The sequence below is a fragment of the Macrosteles quadrilineatus genome, unplaced genomic scaffold (genome assembly GCF_028750875.1).
Source record: "Macrosteles quadrilineatus isolate MER2022 unplaced genomic scaffold, UCM_ALF_1.0 Scaffold_3__2_contigs__length_128488019, whole genome shotgun sequence".
In the NCBI taxonomy this organism is placed as follows: domain Eukaryota; kingdom Metazoa; phylum Arthropoda; class Insecta; order Hemiptera; family Cicadellidae; genus Macrosteles; species Macrosteles quadrilineatus.
The window spans coordinates 60,619,327-60,632,188 of NW_026542596.1; the positions used below are offsets into that span (position 1 = coordinate 60,619,327).

Here is a 12,862-nt window from a genome sequence, read left to right on the forward strand (position 1 = left end):
ACTTCTGTAAACAATTACTAACACCAAAAATACTCCTACACCAGCAAATCTGCAGACTTCAATAAATAGGTTTACTGGTTTACTGTGAGTAGGTTTGCTGCTACAGCTAGAGTACAGGGAGGGTAATAAATATTGTATTATTAGTTAAATGTTAAAATGTTGCTAAATAAATAGGCCTACATTTGCCAAGTTTGTATCAAATATTAAATACCAAAGAATAAACAGCAAACTATGACGTCGACAGTTGGCTTTTTCTTTGTTCCCAATAACTGTACCGAAATACCTCATATAGTACCACATTTTTTTAAGTTCTGTCAAAATGGTTTGGAGAGAAATTGAGAAATTCTATGTTTTTAGGGTCAAAAATGAGAATAGTTATTAGTGCAACTAGTGAGAAAAGTGAGCAATTGACTCACTCGAGAGAAATCCTTACTCACGAGCAGTAGGCGAGTGAGGAATGGTTTCTCGAGTGAGGCAATTGTACTTTGAACTCGAGTTGCACATTATACTTTTCCTACAGTTACCATAAAACAAATAAATTTGTGAAGAAACATAACCTATTTTTACATAGAAGTGAACTTTTAATATAAAATTTAACGTGAAAGTGACAAATACAACAGTACAACAGCTGACCAGCTGATTTACAGCCAGTGCTGCCAACGTATTTCGCGCGCATACGACGTTGCCTGCATGTTACGCGCTCACTATTTCGTGCCTTCACGTTGCAAATCTGGAGTGAGACAAAGTAATTAGAGTGAGACAATGTTAACATTGTCTCACTGATGAGCGAATTGGCCACTTTGCTTTCTCAAATCAGTGAGAGAACATGTACATTGTTAGGTAACTGTAGGAAAAAACATATTTCTACCGCATAATATACTTTTCCATTGTGTGATCGTGTTGCAAACTCATTTCAATAAGCCAGGTTTACACGTTGGTACCACATTTAATAAAAAACTGATGGTTTTTGATGGTTTAACCAAGAACATTTATAAAAAATTCACACTGCGTAATGGTGTCATTAATCATTGTTCTCAACGAGCTGAAGAAAATTATACTTGTATATGGTATATATGAATTTAAACTAATGGAGTCGAAAAAGTAAATCTGGTCCCAGGTCCAGGTCTTACCATTGATGAGACCTACTAAGGGAAATTCGCTAAAACAAAATTGAAGTTTTTTGGAAATTTATAATTTTTTTTTTTTCAAACTGCATTCAAAATGTTAATCCAAATGGGAAATGGAACAGTGTGATTTTTTTCCTAAAACAACAGAATCAAAAACAGATAATTTTTGGTTTGAGAGACCATAACAGAATTTTATACAGACGAGAGTCACTTAAAAAATGGGTTATAAGTCTATACTATAGGCCTACCAGAGTTTCACCCTCCACAAAATTACAACCAAAGAAAGGGTACGGTATCCAATAATATTTCACCCCAGAATACCTACATGAATAATTAATTATAACATGGATTAAATTGGGATTGCCCAAGAGTTTGTTTTTTACTTTCTTAGTTACACTTGCACAGATATAATATAAATTTGGTAATTACTAACATTTTCTTATTAATTTCTAACAATGTTAGGATTGTGGGAAAAATGTAAAGCTCATTATCTTTTAGACTTTTCTGGAGTAAAAAGTAACAAGTGCGTATGTAAGTTTTACTGTAGGTAAAGCTACACGTTGATATCAGACCAGCGATAGATGGATACATTTCAAGCCTAATCATGTATTAAGAGTTGGCTTGATAATCTAAAATAGTAAGTACAGTAAGTTATTCTCAAGAGCGGAGAGCAGTTATTATTCTTAGATGTTACAGCTGATATTTGCCTTAACTAAAAATGGTAGAAAGTAAGGAGGAGAGACCACGATTTGCGCTGTTAATTCTTTGAACTCATATTTTCTTTTCATCATGACCGGGTGCAGTGCAGCTTTAAACCGCTGCGCGACGCGTGTGCGCACTGTCGTCATCCTCTCGTCAGTCAGTGATGGTCGTCAGCTGTGAAGAGAAGGCATTCCGAAATGCGCCTTAGGCATGTAACTCTGAATTTCAGGGATACGCTCCGGCACCACAATGTTCGTGTACGGTTCCGAAATAACGTAGAGATGTAATATGATTGTACAAAGTGTAATTTCACGGTGAAAATCTGGCGTGAACGGTGCCGCGGTGGGTCGGGGATCATGGCGTCGATCTCGGCCGATACCCCAGCCAGCCACGGGCACAGTTTCAGCAAGAAAACCTTCCACAGGCCGACCTACTGCCACCACTGCACGGATATGCTCTGGGGCCTGATCCAGCAGGGCTACATCTGCGAAGGTAGGCCCGATCGCCAAATTAAAGTTCAAAAAATTGATTTCAGACGACCGGCCCGGGCTGTTTTGACCCCCCTCCACCCCTTCATAACTGGAGCTGCAGAATCCAGTTTGTATAGGCTATCATCTGTCAATTTTGTGTTAATCTATCATTATCGATAACGAGAGGAGGCAGTCAATTCAAAACAAAACTGTGATAAAAGGTGCTGACTCGAATCAAATCCCTACAAGGGATTACAACCTAACTTAAAAGTTAGTGTTTAACCTTTGGTAAAATTAAGATAGATTTAAGTTAACTAAAATAGCCTAGAAGTTAAGTAACTAAACCTAGGTAGGCCTACCCAAGTTCCATTGAAATGTGTACGGTACTTAAGAAGTGTAGGGCTGCACTTTACTTTAGGTCCTACACTCATTCGAATAAATAATATCTATCGATATATCGATTAATCGATTGTTTCATTCGATACATGGTTTGGTTAGTTAAATTAGGTAAGGTTAACCTAACCTAACCAACCAAACAATATATCAAATGAAACAATCCAATAATCAATATTTTCATTCGAATGAGTGTAGGACCTAAAGTAAAGTGCAGCCGAAGTGTAGACTAAATCCCAAAGATACCTACTTTGTAACTTAACTTTTGTGTCTTAGCCTAATTGCAATATCAAATATAGACCTAAACTTAGCCTTTAAAAAAATTGGCAGTAACAAAAACACAAATAATTTAGTAGAAAGCTCCAAGAGAACCTAGGCTGATTATTATTTTACTCACATAAATGTGCAGTGAATGGTCAAGTGATCAAACATCTAGGCCTATTCTTAGGCTAGACCAAGTTCTGTTAAACAAAGTCTTATCTTTCATACCAAAATCATAACTTTATGGCCTCTTTTTAGGCTCAATAAGTTAGGCCTAATAAGTTAAAGAGGTATAAGTTAGACCCTAACTTGCATTCCTTGTAATTTTTTGATCATTTTTCAAAAGACGACTTTGTAGGCCCTACTTAAGTTATTTTAGCATTTTCTACAAATTTATTTATTTTACATTTCAACGGGCAACTCCATTTTTACAGTTTTGAACAATATGAATGAACTCAAGACACTGACGATTAGGCTATGTGTAAATGTATAGCCTAAACCAAAATAAAATATGCGTGAGGTATAACTTAGATGGCAATGACAAATGACTTTTAGTGCGTGCAGTTGCTGATAATTTTGCAAATAAATGTTCCCCTAAAACTTACTTAGGCTAACTTACCTGTAGCCCCATAAAGTTGTCCATGTGTATCTTCGTCATTGATAATGTAACCTATAGTCAATGCCTAAACTTAGTACCCCCATTGTCGTCAGTATGATTACAAATTTAGTAAGCTTATTCATTTAAAATATCAACCAAAATTGTCCACATTACCTAGGCCTACTTAAGTACTACCTGATTTCCTGCAAGTTAACTTAAGTTATCTGTGTCACAGTTTCTTTTGCTTAAATAAGAGATTCTTTCGTTTGGTTGTTGTAACTTAATAACGTATTTACATGAGAAAATGCAGAATTAGCGGGCCTAAGTTTAATTTGTTGTTCTCCTTAAGTTAAATGTAAGTTAAGTTACCGGTAAATAATTAAATCCGTAGATGAAAATTTTTATAAAAAAAATTTCTTGGGTACCCGTAGTCCCATTCTAAAATAACTTTAGGGTTCTTTAAAACTTAGATAATAGAAACACAGATTAAAATGTCCTCTTTGTACCCTAAGTAGAGTGTTTTCCTCTGCAATGATCACAAAGTACGGCCAACATTTTTCTTACTAAACATCGCAGAACTTCTGCTGACATTCTAATTCACTGTTTGTAGGAATCAATGTTGTGTTCTTCATTATATGGGCTATTAACGATAAAAAAAACCATCATCCCTTTCTTCTACTTGGTGGCGTTCTATAACTGTTGTTTCCATCATTTGCAAATCGGTTCTTTCAATGATTGTTCAAGTAATACGACACTGTGTCAATACAGTTTCCTTATTTATTTGGTGAAATATATTGTTCCAGGATTTTCTTAGCCTGATCCCATATAAGATGATTAGATTTTAGAATTAAGACGAATACTGTAGCTAATAAATAGGCTACCGGTACCGGTACTAATTATGTTAACTTATGCGGAACAACTCGTTTAAATCCATTAAAATAATTCAAAATTTAATTTTTGGTTTAGAATACACACCTAGGTGGCGTCCTAGCAGTTATAATATGCAGCTGATCATTGTGTAAACTAATAAACTTCTTCATAACAACTTCATAAGGATGACATTGGAACTGAAAAACAACTGGGGCAGAGCCCGAGAGACTTGAAAAAATTTAAGATCAGTTTGCACACACTGCGACACGCTCTTTCCAATGAGATGTGAACTGTCAAAATCGGTTGAAAAATTGTAGAAGAGTTCGGTTGACAAACTTTGTATCGGTGTATTAATTATATAGATTATTTAATTGTTTATTAGATTGTTTAAGCTGAACCGCTTGGATGTTAAATCTGATCTTAGTGCAGAGTTAAATTATCTACAACTTTCTTATTAAAATTTTCTATCTCAAACGGTTTTTGAGTAAAATCAGTTTAAAGTAACAACTGTAAAAATTTACTTTTTCCCCATGTTTGCGTCTTAAAACAGGGCAGTTCCCGTTAAACCATGATTACCAAACTTTGTGTTTCCTTAAAGAGCAACATATTTTATAAAAAAAGTGAAAATAAATCATTGTTAGGCAGAACGATCACGTTTCATGGTAGGCCTATTTAATAAAGCAATACATCAAAATAATGTTTATTTATTTATTTATACATACCAACGGCAGAACCATTTAAAAATAATCAACAAAACAGTTATAATAACTAACAACAAACAAATAGAACTGTTTATAAGTTAGGCTATAATTCAACTATTTCATCAATTTAACTTATTGGTTTGTCTCAGAACTATCAACATCTATAACAAGTTTCATAAGTAAAGTTGTGGACATTACATACATCTTTTGTATTGGTGTTTTCTACCTTTGATGCTAATGTCATCTGTTGAACCCACAGTTCTGGTTAAGAATATATTACTGTGTATATTGTTAATAGTGTAAATATAGGCCTATGTTTTTTATTGACGAACTCATATGAGTTGACGCAATCCATCCGACATTGTCGGTCAAGGATGAAGACCTCAAGTATTTCAAGTAAGACCGACTGATCAACATTTTCTTAATTTTAGCCAGATTTGGTAATTCAGGCAGAAATAATCCACCATGGATCCATAGCCTATGATTAGCAGATGTAATTTTTTAAAGATTTGCCTGATTGAGAAAATTGTACAAAAATAGTTTTCACCATACCTTAAATAAGGTCTGTTTTTAACATATGAAAAAGCATTGTTTTCAAGCAAGTGCTGTATTAAATTATCTCAAACAATTACCAGAAGTAGTTGATCGTGCGTTTCGTGCGTTTATTGCTCGTCTTCATTTCTACAAACATCAGGCAGTTTTTTGAAAATGTATTCTGAAATTCTCCTTAATATGGCACTTCTATGCGAATTAGGTATTTTCTTGTAAAACTAAAACGTCAAAAACTACATTAGGCTAACTTGGGTAATTATACACCCCAAGTCGTTGCTTAAACATGCTGATCAATACAGCATGACAATCAAATGTTTTGTCAACTCGATACTATCATAAAAAAATATTTCAAATCTTACAATACGTTGGGAAGTATAGAACTTTGTTGTTTAAACTCAGGTGGTAGACCGTGTATTTTGTTGATATAGTAATAGCTAACTTAGCCTACATTAACATTAATTTAACAATAATGCTTTATTATTACTTAAAAACCACTTAAAAGTGTTTGTTTTGCTCATACATAAGCTAAACAATATTTTTATTTTATTATTTATTATTTTATTAAGCTCAATATTATATTTTTGCTATCAAACACATGTGGCTATATTTAGTCGACATTGGCACACTCAAACGTTTCCACATGAAACAAGCAATAAATACAGTTTAAATTTCACAATAGGATAAGAGGTTTACTTGTACTGTTTTAAGTAAATAATAAGGCCGCATGTTCATAATAGCCTATTTAGATGAAAATATTGAGAATACCTAGTTATTTAAAACTGCTGATTCATAAAGCTGTTTTAATTCCCAATCCATAAGATGCACTACATGTATTTTGTTTAAAATTATAAGGACCATACGGTAACATAAAAATTTAAATCAGTTCGGTTTTTCCAATAAGTCCATTTTTCCTTTTTATGGGGTTTTATGGGAAAATACAATAAGTTACAATAACTTTTAAACCGTAAATTTTACAGCAGTGGGGTATTGCATTATGTTGTTCGGAATTATAAGGATAATCACATACTAATTTAAATCAAAATTGTTTTTTTATAAGATTTTCTCTTATTTTATGGGGTTTTCATGAGAAAATTACATAATTTTCAATAACTTTTGAACCATAATTTTTACAATAGTGGGAGTTCTGCCATTTTGTTAAGAATTTAAAGGGTCACAACATACTAAATTTTTATCAAAATAATTCCGGCCATTTTTTAGAAATCCCATTTTCTTACCGTTATTTTATGGGTTTTATGGGAAAAAATTAAAATAAAAAAATAATGAAAAAAAAAAACGCCTGGAGATATTATGGATTAGCCTAGTGCCTACATACTAAATGTCATCAAAATCGGACTAGCGGTGTGGCCTGTAGTTCATCTCTAAGAGTCTTCATCACCCTGCGTTTTGGGGATATGACCTTGGGGGGAATGTGTTGAGGGCGGGCAAGTAGCGCGGGGTCATTATGCGCGCCATTCTGAAAACATCGTAAGCACACGAGTACTAAATCGACACGTCGGTGATTCATCTGCCGCCTGAGCCAAGTATTGTAAAAGACTAGTAGCGAAGTAGCCTCCGACAAAACATGTAAATTTCGTCCCCCGTTTTGGAGGCCGTTTTTCAACATATTTTCTTGAAATTTGGTATCAATGTAGTTGAATAGTTGTATTATAGCTCTTATACCTCAAAAGGTTGAAAATTAAAAAAAATAATTAGTTTTATCAGTGTCTAAAAGTGACTCAATTTACGTTACTTTAAGATTTTTTGCACTTATATTATTGGTTTTCTTAGATATATCATGTATGAGGGCCCTAGAATCAACATTAATCTGTAAAGGAAAAAAGTTTTAACATTATATCTTCACACATTCCACCCGGAGCGAGGGACGTCCAAGGCATGTTTTTATTGTTTTCGCAGGGGTGAAGAAGACTTAACATATCCACACATGCCAGGCACACACACACAAACACACACAGACATCACTTTGAAAACTACTTTTTTGGGTTCAGAGGGGCCCAAAACTGATCCACTCAAAACTCAAACTCGATAATTTTGACAAAAACAATACATACTTTCTCCATATTATACCATGGTCTAGGGGGAGAAAGTAAAAGGCTACAGCTGGTCCATATAGGTGGGATAACCACTTGAGTATTCAAAAGTAAATGCTAAAATCTACTGTTTTACAGTATCCTAAAATGTTCTATTAAATCTAAGTACATTAAAGGGTAATTAGATACAGGTGTAATGCTATTTCTTTGCTAATTGTTATTGCTAATTGTCAAAAAACCAATCATTTACTTTTTTATATAGGCTAGTTTAGTTGCAGTAGTAGAACATTATGGTTATAAATGGTAGATGTGTATACATTTCATACCGTAAATTTAAAGAACCAAATTTTCCAAAACTGCATCTTCCCCCATTGCAAACGCTAAGCATGATTATAACTGCTTTTAGCAAGTTACACGTTTATATGCCAACCCTGTACGAAGAACGAGTACTCTGCTAGTAGGGAATAATCTGACATGTTTAAAGATATACTTGATTAAAATCATCAGACAAATTGAAATCAAAGCTATACGCTATACTGATAAAACACATTTTTATGTCATAAAAGTCATAACAGATTATAATTGTTGTATTAAAATTCTCTAAAACGTCAAATATAAAACCATGACTAACATATTTCGACTAGTAGTTTTTTAGGAACTAAATCAACAGAAATATTGTAAAAAAATAAGTTTGCCTTTTATTTACAGTTTAATACTTTTTTTCTTGTAATCTCATACATAAAAATCTTGAATTTAGGTGTTAGGAGATTAAAATTCTAAAATGCAATGTTATGTTAACGAATCTCTTTTATAAGACTCGATGATTGTTACTAAATTTGAAATACTGTAGTTTCTTGTAGCACTAAGAAATGTTTTTTGAAAATTCAATCAGGGTTCTGCATCATATGCTCCCAAGTCTCTATGCTATCCTTAAGGTATGTTTCCATTTATACAAATTCCACATGGGATTTCTCCTGCAACATGTTGAGCTAGAGACTTGTTTAAGTAGAAATAAAACTTTATACACTCAATTTCCCATTTTCAGCTTGAATAAAAAAGTGATATTGAATATTTTCAAAATTAATGTAATTTTTTACGTTAGGATCTAGATTTTTGGAATTTCAAAGTAATTCTATGTTAAGTAGTCTATATTATTTTAGTAACAAATCAATTCCAAAACTTTTGTATTTATATTTTGCTCATTGTTGTTTCTATGTTCAGTCTTTGCAGGTACTGAGGTAGTGGTAAATAAATTATCTATATATTAATAGGTCTTATTTATTGTGGTCTATGAACTTGTTATCAGTAGGGACTTAGTCAGGGTGTTGGGAATTGTGGTGATGATTTGAACTAAAAAATCACTGCATAAGCCTGGTCTTCACTTAATTAGCGTAGATTATTAAATTTTATTTATGTTTCTTCTGTAATAGCTTTATTTTTCATAATAGCCTACCATAGGTTTTCAAATGTTCATTAAAATGTTTGAATTGGGATTTTTTACAAAAGTCTCCAAAATCTGAGCCTTTAAGTTCAAGAGCGAAATTAAATGCCTTTGACTAAGAGAGATGGGTTCAAATCCTGACAAACATTTAAGGTGTTTGAATCAGATTCCTTTTAAGTGTTCATGATTGTTCACTACAAAAATGCTACTGTCAAAAGAAAAAAAAAATAAGGAAAGAAGCAAAGAAGCTATTACCGTAGATGGCCTGGTAAGACTTAGAGGCCTACTCATGTGATTGTTTCACTTTTTCATTTTGGTGAAAATGGGAATATTTTATTACTGTATCCTTTTACATCCAAACAAATATATCCCTAAATTCGAACTAGCCTATATTTGACAATTCTCTCTTGGAGAGGTAATTTTACTTATAACTATGAATATCTTATTTGGAAGAGGTGTAGGAAAAGCATCCCACTTACAGTTGTAGTCTTATTTTGGATTGTTAAATATAATATTAGATTATATGACAAATTACCTGTCAAGCAAATCGATACAACCATCCTTCTAAGGACATCTCTGTATTTAGAATTAAAAATGCCATACAAGTTATTATATTTATTACTAGGGTATGGCCGTGATCACTTCTATCATTTTTTACAACATTTGAGTGCTCAAAAAAATAGTTGCTCGCATAATTTAAATTTTGTTTAGTATGGGAACTTACATCTAGGCCATTTAAAATAAATTGAAGATTAATAGGTCAAACAACCCATAGGTTTAAAGGGAATTAACTTTTTTTTATTCTAGAAGACAGTAAATTTAATATTTATTTTGTTATTTCCAAAGATATTAAAAATTATCTTTCTATCTCTACTGTCATCCTTAATTGTCGCTGATAATTAATATCTTATTGATGCAAATATGTTGATAAAGATAGGACAATATTGCTTTATTGATGAGGAAAATATGTTAATGTCATTGTATCAAAGTATAAAATCAGTCCTTCTATTTTTAACGAAAATTAAATAAAACTTGAAATTTTGGTTACTTAATCAGTACCGGTAGTGGTTTTTTCAAAGTTTTTTTAGGTGAATTGAATTAAATCATAATTTATTTAGACTGGATTAAAAAAAAAACATCATACGTCCACACCCAGTATGAATTGTGGTAAGGAAACTTAATTCCTCAGTTAATACACTTAAAAAAGACCACATTTAAGACTTCTAAAGAGTTATTGATCCTACGCAAAACATAAACGTATATATTTTAATAATGTTTAACATAATAATAAATTTATACTTTTCAAAAGTTATGACCTTATTTTCAAATGGTGTTTAGAAATACCGTAGTAGGCCTGAGGCCTGTATTTATTTATGAATCATACTAAAATAGGCTAATAAAGATATGATGATGACAAACATATCTTCATAAATTCTTAGTACATCTAACCTAATACAATTTTAATAGCAAAAAGTTTTTCACCCAAATGTTAAAATTGTAATCTTTGACTCTTGAAGTTCCTAACAGAGTAAAATGCAGCAGCCTCAGATCCAGGCCATACTATAAACACTTTAGTCCTTTCTGAAATTAAAAATTAAATAGATGTTATGAAAGATGTTTTATTCATTCTTTCCATAAATTCTCTTCAGTAATTTAATGCTTTATGTGTTGGTTTTACATAAAAGATCATTCTGGTAGCATTTTATTGTTTATTTCCTATTACAGTAATTCACGTTTTGGTCAGACGTTTAATGAAGTTGAAAAACAAATTAGATTTGGAGTAACAGCTTATGTTAGTTATATATTTAATAAAAAAAACTGAACACAAGTTTCAGTACTTAAACAATTAATGAAGGTATGAAAAAATAAAATAACTAAAATATTCATATTACAATTTATAATACCTTAAATCACATCCATATTCACACTACACAACACTGGCAATTTCATCTATTAAGTAGGCCTACCTATTGATAAATTTATTAGCAGATATTTTTTGTATGCCTAAAATTAAATCAGCCAAGTCAACATATTTTTTGTCAAGTCAGCGGGAGCAACTAGTTATAACTGTTGCCTCTCAAGCTGCTCGGCTTACAAGGCTGTTTCAGTTGCACTAGTTTACTATTTTTTTATACAATATATTTTTACAACAGACGTGTTCAGTGTATTGTAAGCTACTTTGGAAGCGATATAATTTCCTAAACTGGATGGCAAAAACAGGGAATGGAGTTTTTCCTTTGTGAACTATCCGGTAATACTTAAATTAAATTACTTAAATGAAATGATTTTTCAATTCAGTCAATCTATCCACAATCATTTTTGTCCATACCAATCCTATAATTTTGATATTTTTTTATTTATATGTTTTGTAATAATTTAACATCATTATGTTTATACCTCCCGTATTCAGTTACAAGAGTTAAATTAACACATTTATTTATATTTATCTAAGCAGTTTAGTTTCAGCAGTGTTCTTAAACTATTTTGGCGAATCATCTGCATCAATGTGTCCTATTTAAACATACGTTTCCAAAATACCTCTACGATATCTAACTAATTTAGGGGAAGTAAACAATTTATGTAGGTAATTTATGTAATATTTCCTCGTGTCTTATCTGGCACCAGTTAGTTGTGAGATGAGAGGGGGGTTGGTAGCAGAGCAGGTTCAGTTCTATACCTCGCCAGCCACTGCCACCCAGCATTGATCCATCTCTAGTGACGTCACTAGGAGGGGGGTCGGGTCACGCCCCCACCCCTCTACGCACATTTGCCACTAGATACTGTACGGATAATAACTACTACACCATGGCCGTATCCAGAGATGTTTTATGTCCCAAACATTGATTGTCCTATTTTTTACATTATTTTTAGAAAAGGGTGAAAATTACATTCTAACCTCATTTAAACTGTTTTGTTGAAAAATATACATTTGAAAATATGCAGTTTTTTGACAACTTTAAAATATTTAATCTAAAGTTTTTTGGAATTTTTAGTTTTTAATATAACTTAATGAGTTTAATCTTTTTAAATATTTTAAAACATTGAACTTTAAAGAATTAAATTCTAACACTATGTGCGATTTCGTAATTGTCTCCGGCTCAAAAATATTACAAAAAATGTACCGTTTATCATTTCACCAATACAATAGGCTACATTAAACCTTTTTAAATTGGTAATAAAGTACATTGAAGATAATTTACTTATGTAAAGTGTTCATTGCATGTGGTTTACAAATGTAGGTTAATATTGAAAGAAAAACTAAACCAACTCTCATGTGAAATAAAATTTATAATATATGTACGGCATTACAAATTTAACACTGTACCTATTCTCTTATAAAATTTAACCGAGTAATTTTGCAACCTTTGTAGTGTTTATTTTCGTAGAATACTGCAGAAGTTTACTCTGTGATATTCTCTTATGAGGAAATTTTGCTCAAGTCATTATCTTATCTTTTATGAGGTGTACTACTGTAGGCCTATTCCCTTTCCTCTGAGAAAATAATATAAAGTATTTAGTGTGAAAAATGTTTAGATCTTTTTAAAACTCATAATTTTTTTTTTTTTTTTGCTAAAATAAGCGTGCAATGCAATTTGATCTTGTTAACTATGATTTAAATGTCTTTTATTGAAAAATCATCTCATAGTTTAACTATCTAATGAAAAAATAAGGCCTAAACAGCCTTTAAGAAGTAGAATT

At 32.0% G+C, this 12,862-nt stretch overlaps 1 protein-coding gene across 2 annotated transcripts in view; it reads left to right on the forward strand.

The window, feature by feature from the left end:
• Nucleotides 1-1,960: 1,960 nt before the first annotated feature.
• Nucleotides 1,961-12,862, forward strand: part of LOC128988761 (diacylglycerol kinase theta-like) — a 45,349-nt gene continuing 34,447 nt past the window's right edge. Inside the window, exon 1 of one of the 2 annotated variants that reach the window (XM_054410375.1) lies at nucleotides 1,961-2,321. In XM_054410375.1, the coding sequence (XP_054266350.1) occupies nucleotides 2,186-2,321 (136 nt within the window). In that variant the 5' untranslated portion in view covers nucleotides 1,961-2,185. The remainder of the gene's footprint in view (nucleotides 2,322-12,862) is intronic. The other variant, XM_054410374.1, reaches the window with a different exon arrangement.